Below are 15594 nucleotides of genomic sequence, written 5' to 3' on the forward strand. Positions count from 1 at the left end.
TATAATTGTTAGACCATTAGATGCTTTAGAAGGTGAATTAAAAGAGCTTGCAACAGAGTATCTGGAAAAAGTTAATGATTCAACTATCACACTGTTATTTAGCAATTATTTACAGTTATGATGGCATGAAGAAACTGAATACCTATGACACTGTATTCATGTCATTCCATCTCAGATGCTGTGTTATACATGAAAAAGCACTATTTCAAAATGTGCTTCATGTGGCCTTTGTAGGATGTGGTTTTCACATAGTGTCAGGAGCTTGTTTCTGGATGTCGACAAATTGATATCCAGTATTAAGAAGATCATTGTGAAAGCCCTGTCGAGGAGTCAGGCATTTAAGGACATTGCACCAGACATATCTCTGCCCTCTCAGTTCATCGTAATGAGATGGGAGATGCAGTTTAGAGCAGCAGTTTACTATGCTACAAATTTCCCCAGTACAACTAAGTTGGTCATTGCTCTGGAGGATGAAGCATCTTCAGTTGTAACAGCAAAGAAACTTCTCATATCTTTGGAAGTGAGAAATGACTTTACTTCCATCATGGCAGAGTCCAGTGTCCTGGTACAAGTGATCTGCCAGCTTCAAGAAACAGGGCAACCTTTGACAAAGTCAGTGAAAATTGTGGACAATGCAGCTCAAAGATTGCGATGTGCCAGCAAAATTTGGTTTGTTGGAATTCCAGTGTGGGGAGTTTGAGGATTGAAGCAGGTTGCTAGCAAGTGAGGTTAATGTGAACTGTATTGTAGACAACAGAGAGTTCATGTGCACACAGTACAACTGTTCATAACAAACTTTGGCTGACTAAAGTCACAGACATGTCCCTCCCTGCAGACTTGGATAATTAATATCACTGCCAAAGAGTTTTATTTGAGTGATATTTTGCATCAATGATGGTGAGGGCCCCACAGAAACTCCCTCAACCCCACTATGCAATGTGTAGCACTGATGGCAGGAGGCCACAAAGGTTTCAGCTTCTCGCATGTTATTCATACTACTTCGAATGCCCAGCAGGCCTGTGGCTGGCTCCAAGGCAGGACATGACTGGACCATTCCTTGACAAAGAAGCACAGTGATGATGTCCCCTCTTTAGTGCAAATGAACTGTGTAAGGTTGGGGGGAGGCCTTTGTATATGGCTGCAATGACACTGCTGGCCAGTATCAAAAATCTTGAATTTCATCAGTGGGAGTGTTGCTTGTGGCAGAGATGGATGAGGTGGTGCATTGCCATCTCTTTCTTTTTGCTTGTTGTCTTCTGCACAAGTGGTACTTGTGTCATCTGTGGTGGGTTTATCCCCAAAGTCTAGGTTTGAGGCAATGCACAGAGACAGTGGGCCTGATGGGGTGTTAATTTTTTGCACTGTAACATGTATAATCGCTCTTCATAACTCTTTGTTATGCTTGTAGTTCAGACTCCAAATCATGACGGTCATTACATAGTTGTAGGCACGTGTTATATGTCAAGTTTGAAGGGGGTTGTATAGGAATAATCCTCTCTGGAGTTGTATGTGAATGTGCTGGTGGACTGCCAGTGTTACTGGGTACTGACTCTCCACTGCTGGGGTTTGCCTGAAGATGCTTAATGTTAGGTCAGGGGAGAGGTGAAATCAATGGATAAAATCTGCATCCAAGATTGGTTCACAAACATCTCTTACCATCAGCTGCAATGGGAAATTCTCTCTAAGGTGCACAGTGTGCCTAATGGTAACAACAAATCTGATGTGAGTGTTATTTGCAATGTGCAATTGGATGAGAGATGTCATATGTTCCATTTGTGGTTGGATATAGTGATCTGAATTGCCTGTGGCAGAACACATAGCATTTGGGTGTTCGCACAGTGTGGATCAGTTGCATGCACAATCACCGAAACACGAGTAAAACCAACATAGCTGTGATTGCACCCTCTCGATGCTGTGAGGTATATTTTTGTCAACTGTGGGTATGGCAGTCACAGCCAGCTCGACGCCACCACTCTCTAGCAGTCACTTGTGATGTCACTCTCATGAGTGTACACAAATGGTGAGGTCTTAGCATCTCCTCATGATTGTAGCCAACATCACGCAGTAGGAATGTGCTTGAAATGTTTATTATTGTATGTATTATCCAACTATTGCCATTACTGTGAGACTGCAAAAGCCTGTCCAGAAATAGTTTGTTTTTCGTTGGATTATATTTGTGCAAAATTATTTGCATCTGAAGCTGAGGTGTTAATTTAATTAGCCAGAGCACTCAGAGCATTCTGTCTTGCATGAAAGTCAGATTAACTGATTCACAGAGTTGTCTCATAAATTACTTGTCCTAGGTATTACTCTGGTGTCTCCATGAGTTGGAGCAGTGCTGCCTTAGCAGTGTCAGACTTGCAATTTGGCCAGATGTGCTTCTATGACATCATTAGTAATGTGGGCGTGATCCCCTGTGTTGCTTAGTAGCGCCATAAATTTGGAGGTATCATTGATGGATTCTGTAACTGTACAGTGTGAATTTCATGGTCATGAACTATTTTGCCAGGTGTTCCATTTTAAAGGTTGGTAATTTACACTGGGAACTCAAACATACATGTTCTCTACAGAAGTCCTATTAGGGACATGCTAAAACATTTGTTCTGAGGTCTATGGTGAACAAGATTCCATAGACCATGTATGCACAGTGCAGGTGGAAAATGAAGACTCTTCTTGCATTGGATTGTGAATGGATGCATCTGGTTCATTCCCATTGTAGATGGGCAAGTGAAGCCACATAATGTGTTGTCATACTGAGTTGAATTAGTTGCCCAAATACTTTGTTGATGATGTGAGGCAACATTTGCCTCATCACCAAAGTCACTGAGGACATTGAAATGTGTTCCACACAGTGTACAGAGTCACCATTTTTGTATTGATGGTAAGACACAGTAGATCATCAATTTCAAGTTTCAAAACAACTATAGGCTGATAATGGTGGAAGACAACATTATGTGAGTCATTCTTACTATCACAATTCTCTTTGAATTGTTTGAAATGATGGCAATTGTGGAAGGTTCCTCTGTCAAAGCTAACACTACATCGTAAGGTACACTTGTTGTATCAAAATAGAACTTGTTGTTCACAGTAGGGTCATCACTCAATTCATTATTTGTAGCAAACTCCAGTTAACTAGAGTCACAAAGATTTTATTCCCTGTGGGCAGGAGTGACTAATATCTCTGTCAAAGAGTTTTATTTATGTGATATTTCACATCAGTGGTGGCAAGGTCACAATGGATTCATTAGTTAGAGAAAAGTGTAAAATGGTGTTTTTGAAAAATCTTGATCTTGACAGATTTCAAATATTGTACAAGGTGACAATTCAGTTGCAGTGGAAATGGACCCTACAATGGTTCAGTGTTTTAGATTTGTTCCAGTTACCTATATAGATGTTGAGGGCTCATTTTCTCATATTAAAAATGTGCTTTTTGACAGGAGACTCTGCAAGACTCCAGAAAATTAAAAAAGAATTTGACTGTCAAGTGCAACCAATAAGCTGGTAAAGCACTGTAGTGAATAGGCTTTCAAGAAACATTTTCCTTTTTCCATCAAGTACAATTAGCATTTTGTTTACAATCTTTATGTTGCTTTAAAAATATAATGCACACAATGTTAACATAAATATGCTGATTTCATGGCTGAGTAGTGCAATTTATTAAACAAATACACTCCTGGAAATGGAAAAAAGAACACATTGCCACCGGTGTGTCAGACCCACCATACTTGCTCCGGACGCTGCGAGAGGGCTGTACAAGCAATGATCACACGCACGGCACAGCGGACACACCAGGAACCGCGGTGTTGGCCGTCGAATGGCGCTAGCTGCGCAGCATTTGTGCACCGCCGCCGTCACTGTCAGCCAGTTTGCCGTGGCATACGGAGCTCCAACGCAGTCTTTAACACTGGTAGCATGCCACGACAGCGTGGACGTGAACCGTATGTGCAGTTGACGGACTTAGAGTGAGGGCGTATAGTGGGCATGCGGGAGGCCGGGTGGACGTACCGCCGAATTGCTCAACACGTGGGGCGTGAGGTCTCCACAGTACATCGATGTTGTCGCCAGTGGTCGGCGGAAGGTGCACGTGCCCGTCGACCTGGGACCGGACCGCAGCGACGCACGGATGCACACCAAGACCGTAGGATCCTACGCAGTGCCGTAGGAGACCGCACCGCCACTTCCCAGCAAATTAGGGACACTTGCTCCTGGGGTATCGGCGAGGACCATTCGCAACCGTCTCCATGAAGCTGGGCTACGGTCCCGCACACCGTTAGGCCGTCTTCTGCTCACGCCCCAACATCGTGCAGCCCGCCTCCAGTGGTGTCGCGACAGGCATGAATGGAGGGACGAATGGAGACGTGTCGTCTTCAGCGATGAGAGTCGCTTCTGCCTTGGTGCCAATGATGGTCGTATGCGTGTTTGGCGCCGTGCAGGTGAGCGCCACAATCAGGACTGCATACGACCGAGGCACACAGGGCCAACACCCGGCATCATGGTGTGGGGAGCGATCTCCTACACTGGCCGTACACCACTGGTGATTGTCGAGGGGACACTGAATAGTGCACGGTACATCCAAACCGTCATCGAACCCATCGTTCTACCATTCCTAGACCGGCAAGGGAACTTGCTGTTCCAACAGGACAATGCACGTCCGCATGTATCCCGTGCCACCCAACATGCTCTAGAAGGTGTAAGTCAACTACCCTGGCCAGCAAGATCTCCGGATCTGTCCCCCATTGAGCATGTTTGGGACTGGATGAAGCGTCGTCTCACGCGGTCTGCATGTCCAGCACGAACGCTGGTCCAACTGAGGCGCCAGGTGGAAATGGCATGACAAGCCGTTCCACAGGACTACATCCAGCATCTCTACGATCGTCTCCATGGGAGAATAGCAGCCTGCATTGCTGCGAAAGGTGGATATACACTGTACTAGTGCTGACATTGTGCATGCTCTGTTGCCTGTGTCTATGTGCCTGTGGTTCTGTCAGTGTGATCATGTGAAGTATCTGACCCCAGGAATGTGTCAATAAAGTTTCCCCTTCCTGGGACAATGAATTCACGGTGTTCTTATTTCAATTTCCAGGAGTGTAGAAATAATGTGAGGTTTTTCAACATTGCCTCATATTGCCTATTTTAGCTATTTATAATGCATTTTTGCCTGTCTATTTCAATGATTTATAATGCCTACATATTTGTTCTCTATTGACAATAAACAGAAGCTTCCCTTTAAGCTGTTTCTTCAATGTACCTATAGCTAATAGCAGTGTATTTTGTTTGGAGAAAATTTTATTTTATTTTATTGAAGTACAGGCAGAATATATACAGGATGATATTGTGTAAGATTTCAAGTAATAATCTCTCTTCCTCTTGTTCTCAATGTAATCCAGAAAAATGGCATAGGACAATTCAATCATGTCAATGCTGTGCTGGACTTTGACTCTGGCTGCAGTTTTCCACTGCCACTTTTTGTGCTGTCAAGTGTACATTTGAATGGATATGTGATTATCTTTGCTTATTGCACCATGTGTGTTTTCTTAACTTCATGAAGCATAGATTAGTTGTCATAACAGTAATTATGATACTTTAGTTGTCAGGACCATTAAGTGTTATATCAAAATAGACAGTATTTAGAATTTGTCTGTCAGTAATAAAGTTTTTAGCAAGGTTCACTTTTTAATATTGCAGGAACTTAAAACAGTTATGGATAATTCAGAAGAAGGAGTTATATTCTTCAGTTTCGGATCAAATGTTCAACCTTCTGAAATGCCAAATGACAAATTTAATGTTTTTATGAAAGTTTTCTCAAAACTGAAGCAAACAGTATTATGGAAATGGGATCAAGATGATATGATTGGGAAGCCAAGTAATGTACATCTTGGGAAATGGTTTCCCCAAAATGATATTTTGGGTAATATACCTAACTTAAAAATCACATATGTATAATAATTTTTATGTTAATTTAAGCATCACAAAGAGACATCAAAAAAAGTTTTGCATCACCTCAGTTCCAAGAGTTCTGGAACCTGTACAGAAAATTGGAATATATTTCAACATAAACATCATTTCCACCCTTTTTATTGCTCATGAAAATCACAAATTGCATGTTGTACCACCATACAGCGAGACCTTCAGAGGTGGTGGTCCAGATTGCTGTACACATCGCTACTTCTAATACCCAGTAGCATGTCCTCTTGCGCTGATGAATGCCTGTATTCCTTGTGGCATTTTATCCACAAGTTTATCAAGGCACTGTTGGTCCAGATTGCCCCACTCCTCAACGGCGATTCGGCATGGATCCCTCAGAGTGGTTGGTGGGTCACATTGTCCATAAACAGCCCTTTTCAATCCATCCCAGGCATGTTACTTCCAACTTGGCCTCACCATTCTTTCCCATGTTCCTTCCTCAGAGAACCAGGCTTTCTACATAAGGAAACAAATCCTGACCATATCATCTTACCTGCAGACAAAGGCTCCACCACTGTTGCTATGAATCACAGTGACAAACTGGCAGAAGGCCCCTGTGAATTATCCAAGTCCTCCACTTATAAACTCTGCCAGAGTGATCACATCCCAGAAGCCTAACATAACCTCTGCTTAAAGCTGAAGGCCCTTCCCACAACCTCACCCCTAAATTCATTTCCATTCTTCACCCTATGAAACTCTGTACATCTACCTTCTACATATTCAACAAAATCCACAAACCAACAATCCTGAATGCCCCATTGTTGCTGATTATTGTGACCCCACTGGAAGAATTTCAGCCCTCACTGAACAACACCTCCAACAAATTGCTCATAATGTAGCCTCTCAGATCAGAGATACCAACCACTTGCTTTGCCAGCTCTCTACAATCCCCACTCATTTACCTCCTGGATCCCTACTTTTCACTGTTGACATGACTTCCCTATGCACCAACATCCCTTGTGCCTATGTTCTTACTGCTATTGAACACTACCTTTTCCAACATCGACTACCTCACACCTCATACACCTAAATAACATCTACTGCTCCTCTGAGGGGAAGGTATACAAACAAATCTGTGGCACAGCCGTGGGCACCTGCATGGCACCCTCACATGCCAACCTGTTTATGGGCCATCTAGAGGAGGCTTCCCTAGCCTCACAAAATGACAAACCCCTTGTCTGGTTCAGGTTCATTGATGATATCATCACAATCAGGAGTCATGGCCAAGATACCCTATCCTCATTCCTCCACAATCTCAGCACCTTCACTTGGTCCTCCTTAACCCAGCATGTCACCTTCCTGGGCGACCATGTCTTCCCCTCTGATGGCTCCATCCACACCTCTGCCCACATTACACCCACCAACCATCCACCAACAGTACCTATATTTCAATAGCTGTCATCCTTTACACACCAAAAGTTCCCTCCTATACAGCCTGGCCACCAGGGACAGAGTATCTGCAGTATGTTGAGGGTCTCACCAAAGCCTTCACATACAGGCACTATCCCTCACTCTCAGTCTGCAAATAGATCTCCCATGCCATTTTCCCCCACACCCCCAAACGCCCCACCGCCCCCAAGAATCAGCTACAAAACAGTGCCCCTTCGTCACTCAGTACCATCCTGGACTTATCAGCTGAACCACATCTTTCTTCAGGGCTTTGGTTACGTACCTTCATGCCCTGAAATGAAGGATTTCCTACCCAAGATCCTTCCCCTAAATTGGAAAACCCAGGTACAAGACCTGCCCATCCAACCGCCCAGCACTTCCCATTCCATTCCTGTCACAGGCTTATCCTATCCAATCAGACGCCAGGCCACCTGTAAAGTGGCTATGTCATATGCTTGATTTCAATGGCTGCTTCACTACCTGAGCTATCTGGATCCTCTGCTCCGCCATCAGTGTGTCAGAACTGTGCAGATGTGAGTCATCCTTATAGTACATTCTCTACTCCCAGCATCATCTCAGCCTCAAACTACAGTAACTTAACTGTCCTAACAACCTCAAACCAACAGCTTCCACCCATTCTGCCCTATCACCTCCCCCTATACTTGTCCCATTCCCCTCTTTGTGTGCCACATTCTGCCAATACATCCACCTGTCTTTCTCCTTTTTTGGCTCCTCTTTTTCTAGCCTTTTACCACCCCCCCCCCCCCCCCCCCACTCTCCTCATATCCAGGACCAATAGCCTCCCAATGCTGCACCTGTTGGTAGTCTAGTCCCTGCACACTCCTCCTACCCATACCCTGCTACTCCTTCCCCTTCCATGTCCCCTCCAGATGGCTGCTTCCATTCTGTATGAAAATTACTTTCTGGTCCCAGCTGCAGAAGATGGCGGTCATGTGTATGTAAGGCGTGCCTTGTTGTGTGAATGAATGGGTGTGTGTTTTCTTTTCTAATGAAGGTTTTGGCCAAAAGCTGATGTGTAAGTGTCTTTTCATTGTGCCTGTCTGCAACTCAGTGTGACATCTTTATGCTGAGTAGCCATCTGTCTTTTACTTATATTGTTGATATTGCAGCTGAGGTTTCCATTATTTGATTTAGCCAATAATGTTATTTTGTTTTTTACAGGACATAAAAAAGTTGTGTTGTTTATATCACACGGCGGTTTACATAGCCTTCAAGAAGCTGTCTACCATGGAGTTCCAGTTTTAGGAATACCACTATTTGGAGATCAAAATGTGAATTTAATTCGAGCTGAGGCTAAAGGATATGCAGTTAAATTACTGTTCCACAACATTACAGAAGAGTCATTACTATGGGCAATCAGCGAAGTCTTAACACAACAAAAGTAAGTTAGTTTATTCACTTTTATTAGCATGTCGACTATTACTGCTCTATTCAGTGATAAAACACTGCAGTCATTAGGTTATTTCCAGAGGGAAATAAATATTCCTCTGGAGTGACAGAAAATTATTTAGTGCCTCAAAAAATTCACAGGTTATATGTAAGCATTTCTTTACAAGGGTATTTATATTATAAGTAGTGAAGTTTGGGATTTCATCCATGATCAGTCCAGTATTTTGTTCTGTCAATTAAGTCACTTGTTCTTCTAGATATTGTTTGGAACTGCTCATTCAGCAATAACCAGTTATTTTCTTCTTTATGGTAGTAGACGATTTAATCATATTACTTTGCTGACATTGTGATTATTATTAGTAAATTCATACATGGCTTGTCGTTTTACCTGCCCGTATCCTTTGTGTCAAATGTATGTTACAGTATTAGTGTGTTACTGTACCCTCATGAATAGAATGCCATTTCCCTCACCACTGTAGTGACACTGCTCTATTGTATTGTTTCTGTTGCACATGATTAAGCTTAGAGTACATTCATTCAAGGTCACTTCATCCACCTCCTCTTGTGTTACAAGTGCATAATAGTGTTTTGTTGTCATGATAATGCTGTTGTGCCCGGTTTGATATAACTGTGTGCTGAAGTATTTGTCTAAGTTGCGTAGACTGTGATGAGCGTGTTTGCAAGTTATAGACTGCTTAGTGCCTTGTCGATAGGGCTGTGCCTGATAAACAGTGTCCACATCTCAAACTGCAAGCACCCACTGAGTGTTATCCACAGTGACTTATTTGTGGTTTGGCATCTGGCCTTTTTAAGCCAAGGACAGACAGCCTTCCTGTAAATATGCATACACTGAAGGGTATTATCTTAATAATACAGACACCTTCAAGCTGGTATTTAGTTTCACTTTGATACGTGCACCAGATCTAGGTGCATGCGAATAATAATGTCCACGAGGAGAGAAGTAGTGTCATTTCAGAGACATTTTAAATTACTACATTATAGTATGTAATCTTACTATCTGTTATATGTAGTTTTCTCCAATTTCAGTAAAGAAATCAAAGAACATTTCTGTGTCTTGTTATGTCATTCTGCACACCTAGTCCTATGTGGCTCCTCCTCTATTGACCCCTGGTGAAACCCTGTTCCCGAGCCCATCCACAATCATGGCTGACCGCGATGAGCAGTTGCCAGCCTGACACTCCCCCCACCACACTGGGGCATGTGTACCATGCAGCTTTCCCCAGCCCCCTGCCTTCCCAATGCTCGTGAAGAAAGCAGCATACTGTGATGTGAAACAATCCCTGGTGCACTGCTCCCAGCGGTTTCAACCCCCACCAATGGCCAATGGTTAAACCCCTTCCACCCTCCCTCTCTCCACTCTACAGGGAAAGACGGATGGCTTCCAAGCATCTATGAATCTCTTCACATAGTTCACAGAAGCTGTCACCGTAAAGGTGCACACTTCCCCTCCCACCCCTCAGTCTTCCTCTGCTGCTGTTCACTTGCTTCCATTCAACACACATGAGCCCCTTCTGTGATTCACTTTCACAGAGACAATATTTGCAGGTTAGTCTATCACAAACAATGCAAATCAGTTTGCACTTGCTGTGGCACAGCTTAAACCCTCAGTCATTCACAGAGGCATGTGAAATTATCACCAACCCACTGCAGTTTGGCAAATTCAGTGGCCTACAAGCCCAGCTAAAAGAGTTACTTTCTGCAATGGAATTACATTGCACATGCACATTATTCTCATTGGAGGAATGTGCCTAGATGTGGCCCTCCCAGCTCTCCAGTACTTCCACATACTGGCCAAGCCAGCAGTGTTTCCCGACGCTGCTGGTTGTGACATGGGACATGCATTTTCCCACTGCAGTACACATGGCATTATCTGTGCAAGATTTTTTTATGGCCACTGCAGTGACCATAATTTCTGACAGAACATTTGAGGCCCTTGGCCCGACACCATAATCACTGCCGCACAGCATCGCAGTGCCTGCTTGCGTGATTGTATGTTTGCACAACCTGTATCAACCCCTGCATCCCCAGCCCATGAATGCACCAAAGATATGGCCCAGCTAATAGCTAAGATGGTCAGTGAGAGGGGCATGCTTGCCACTGCCCTTGAGTGCACACACTTGCCCCACCCCACACATTGCCCACCTCCACCCACAGAATCTGTGGCCACCAGCATGCATTCATCTCCAGGCACATCCTGTCCCACCACCCCTGACTGACCTGTTGATGATGGCCAAGGCGTGCATGGTGCCAACAATTATTGATGTTTGGCAGAGCCGCTGCAAACTGCCGTGCACTGTGTGCAAGGGCTAACGGCAACCAGTAGCAGGTGCTCCTGTCCACTCTGCGATACGACAGTGTCTGTTCATGCACGATCATGGGAACCCACTCTCCTCGACCCTTGACACACTACCTCATTGTCACTGATTCAGATCTTTCCGACTATCCCTGCCAGTTGTACTTGCCATTGTCCTTACTCTCCCCTACTCCTCAACTACAGCTGATTGCTCAACGATCACAATCTTCTGCTGCACTTGATCCTTCAAGCTAGGTCTGGGAAGAGAATTTCCAGAGATCTTTATTATAACCAATGTTACGGACCCCATCCTTGCAGATTTTATTTTCCATTACAGCTCCTCTTCGGCTGGCAAATGGCACTGGCCGGAGTGGCCGTGCGGTTCTAGGCGCTACAGTCTGGAACTGGGGAACCGCTATGGTCGCAGGTTCGAATCCTGCTACGGGCACGGATGTGTGTGATGTCCTTAGGTTAGTTAGATTTAGTTAGTTCTAAGTTCTAGGCGACTGATGACCACAGAAGTTAAGTCGCATAGTGCTCAGAGCCATTTGAACCATTTGGCAAATCGCCATGTTGTTGATGCCACCTTCCACCATTCTGTCCCATGTCAATCCCGCTCCACCATTTTTACTCCTTCAAACAAGTGTCCTATGCCATCCATTTTCGTTGACGTCTTCACGACATTTCCCCCCCCTCACCTGTTCCAACCACTCCCTTCCACCATACAAAGAGAGAGAGCCCCACAGGCCAAGATCTAGGCAGCAATCGCTGCGGAAGTGCTCCGACCTTCCAAGAGCCTATGGGCCTCCACTCTATACCTTGTGCAAAAGAAAGATGACACACGGCGCCCATGCAGAGACTTCCAGGCACTAAATGCCAGGATGGTGCCTATTCGTTACCCCATTCCACTTTTATGATTGTCTGGCGCAACCGTATTTAGCAAAGAAGACTGCACAAAAACGTGTACGAGATACCAATGGCCTCCAAGGATACGGAGAAGACGGCCTTGTTACACCTTTCGTCCTCATCGAGAGTGTTTTCATGCCATTCCGGCTCCAAAAGCCACCCACAAATGGCAGCGCATCCTTGACAACGTCTTATGTTTCGTTTAGGGGTGTTTCGCATATTTGGACAGTATCCTAATTTACTCACATGACCTAGATGAGCACTGCCACCAAGTTCGGAAGGTATTCTCTCTCCTTCATGTGGTGTGTGTCATTATCAGTCTGGAGAAGTGCATTTACGTTTTCAGAGATCAACTTTCTGGGGTACAGGATATCGTTCGCAGATTCCCGCCCCATAGACGAGAAGGTCCGTGCCGTGTCATAGTTTCCATGCCCCACTACGCACAAGGAAATCTGCATGTTCCTTAGGATTGCAAATTTCTTTAAACGCCATCTGAATAACGCCGTGAGCATGCAAGCGCTGCTCATGACCACACCCATGGCAACTGCACAAGAGGCAACAGGCCCATTCCCTGAACAACACAGATGTCAAGAAGTTTTGAGCAAGTGAAACGCAGCCTCTCACAAGCCGCCCGCTTGGCCCATCTCCACCTGAACGGCCTGCTTGCCGTTGTTACTGACACCAACCAGTCAGCCATAGGTGTAGTCCTGCAGCAACGTCATGAGAGGATGGAACAGCATCTGGCGGTTTTCTCAGCAAAGGTCGCAGAGTCATGGCAGCCTTGGGCCATGTAAGATCACGAGCTCCTTGCTTTGTATGAGGCGATTAGGTATTTCCACCCCTCGGTGAAAGAGCACCATTTCACTGTTTTTACTGCCCACTGCCCACTAAAAACGAGATTATGTCGCTAGGAAAGCATGCAGGTCTCACCCAGCCAATTTTGACAGCATTGCTGGCATTGAAAACCCTAGTTGCTGATTACCTTAGTCAATCGCGCGTCCTTACCTTCAAACACCTGCATGGTCTGACCCATTCTGGCATCCGTGTGTTTACTATGCTCATTCTGGAGCATTTCGTTTGGCCTGGTATCCAGCGTGTCTGCACCAACTGGGCCTCCACCTGAGTCTCTTCCAGTGCTCAAAAGTAGGCAGGCACGTGCGTGCCCCCATTGCCTCTTCTCCCCCTGGCTGACTATTTGCCTCTTGCACATACACATGGATCTTGTAGGCCCCCTCCCATCATCCAACAGTCACCAGGAGGTGATTAGTGTCACTGACAGATACCCCTGGTGGCCTGAAGCTATGTCCCTACTTGAAATAAACGTGGACACAGTGACCAAGGCTTTTATAGACATGTGGGTCTCATGTTTTGGGTGCCCTGCCATGTCACCACGGACTGCCATCCATTGGCAGTTCATGTCATGTTTATTCAAGATTCTCATGGAAACGTCTGCCACACTCATCCACTTTATGACAAGCTACCACCCTGCCGTCAGTTGCATGGTGGGGCGGTTTCACTGGTCTTTAAAAGCTGTCCTTACATGCTGCTCTGTAACTTTGTTCGCCACACTGCCTCTAGTCATATTAGGTGGCCCAAAAAGCTGATCTCGGTACATCTGCTGGCTTGGAATTTCACTAACTGACGTGGAATTCTCTCTTCAGTGATTAGTCCCATTTTGAACTGAGACCTGATGACCGGCGAAGATGTGTCTGGAGTTGCCCCCAACAGTGGTGGGATACCAACCTGACTGTCACCTACCATACAGCCTGACAACCAGGAGTGATGGTCGGGAATGCCATTTCTTTTCATAGTAGGACCACTTTGATTGACATCCACGGCACCCTTACAGCACAGCAAGTGTGTCGACGATATTCTATGGACTGTTTTGTTGCCCTTTATGGCAAACCATTCCAGGCTTACATTTCAGCAAGATAAAGCCCACCTGCACACGGCGAGAGTTTCTACTGCTTGTCTTCGAGCTTGCCAAACTATACCTTGGCAGCAAGATCGCAGAATCTCTCCACGGCTGAGAACTTTTGGAGTGTTATAGGCAGGACCCTCCAACCATCTCGAGATTTTGGCGATCTAATGCAGAAACGGGACAGAATTTGGCACGGTATCTCTCAGGAGGACATCCAACAACTCTGTTAATCAGTGCCAAGCCGAATAACAGCTTGCATTAGGGCCAGATGTGGACCAATATTTTTATTAAACTTGCTCAATTTGTGGAACCTTTTCTCTTTAATAAATCATCCAATTTTTCTGAAATTGTAGTAATTTTATTTTGTCTGCACATGTACAATACGTCTACCAATTTCCCACCTATTCGGATAATTCCGTCGTGGTGTGTTATTTTCTTTGCCTTAGAGTGTATTTGACTATACAGCAGTGCATCTGAAAATTTCCAGCAGTAGTTACTTGAGACTCTGAACATGTCTGTGTGAGAATCCTCAGTATTATTGATTTTTATGGGCAGTCAAAAATACTGTAACTATATCCTAGATGAACACTGCAAGAAATTCTGTCTTGAAAAAGAAGTTGGTGCTTACATGTTAAAAAGGCTGGCAAAGAAAACAGGACAAATTGTACTGAGAAATGATTTCAGTCTTGTCAAACATTTTGTTCGTCAATTTGAAAAAGTTACAAAACAATTTTAAGTTGTCACAAATGATCAGCATTGTTTTCTGAATCCATCATACAGACCCACTAGCCCTAAAATATAAGAAATGTACATGAATTACTGGCTATGTGAGCCAGAGGTGATCATATTGTGTAGCCAATGCACCTCATACAATTCAGCCATGTCCTGGGACTGTGTGCTGTTGATTAATGCAATCTGACAACGTTTGTTCTCCTCGGATCCTCCACGATTGGATACATCATAATGTTATGTATAAATCCAGAACTCATCTGAAAAGACAATGGGGTGCCATTCCTATGTCCAGTGTTGTTTGGCGCACCACTATCAGCTTGCCCCTCTCTGCTGCAATGTCGAGGGAAACTGCACAAATGGTCACCATACTGATGGATCATGGTGCTCCTGATATCAGCGCACTGTCCTTGCCTCAACCAAGTCATTTTCTTAGGTGATGATATATGACGTGTTTGTAAGATCCCTCATGGCAGAGTAAACAGTACGTATGTCCTTTAGGACACTACATGGTTGGGGCCATTGAGATCCTGCATGGCGTTGAATGTGGTTCTCATGAACCTATCTATTGGATATTCTCGTGATTGTGTCGGATCCTGATCGATATGAGTAGCAACACAGCAGAATGATCAATAACTGTCTCGACAGACCATGATCATTGCACTGTTGAACTCTAACATGTGATGGTAGACAGTTCTCCTTCTTACATGAGGGATAATATAATATTCACTCAAACAACATTCAAATACAACTTCTGAATGAGAAACCCGCTGTGTGATCCCTTCATATAAAAGGCAATAACCCAACTTACTGACTTACTCACTGACTCGTCATCGCCCAGCCCAAACCACTATGGATAGAAGCCTGAACTTTGCAGGGGATATTGATCTTATACTGTAGACCTCGTTTAAGAAGGTATTTTTCGATATTTCGTCCTCAAGGTGGTGAAATAGGGGATGAA

General features: G+C 44.6%; 1 protein-coding gene across 2 annotated transcripts in view; it reads left to right on the top strand.

Annotated features, from left to right (window-relative positions):
* The window catches only part of LOC124550083 (UDP-glycosyltransferase UGT5-like), a 90928-nt gene that overhangs the window by 58391 nt on the left and 16943 nt on the right, over positions 1–15594 (top strand). For both annotated transcript variants that reach the window (XM_047125285.1, XM_047125286.1), the window contains 2 exons: positions 5686–5908; positions 8536–8755. In XM_047125285.1, the coding sequence (XP_046981241.1) occupies positions 5686–5908; positions 8536–8755 (443 nt within the window). The remainder of the gene's footprint in view (positions 1–5685; positions 5909–8535; positions 8756–15594) is intronic.

The sequence above is a fragment of the Schistocerca americana genome, chromosome 1 (assembly GCF_021461395.2).
Source record: "Schistocerca americana isolate TAMUIC-IGC-003095 chromosome 1, iqSchAmer2.1, whole genome shotgun sequence".
Lineage (NCBI taxonomy): Eukaryota > Metazoa > Arthropoda > Insecta > Orthoptera > Acrididae > Schistocerca > Schistocerca americana.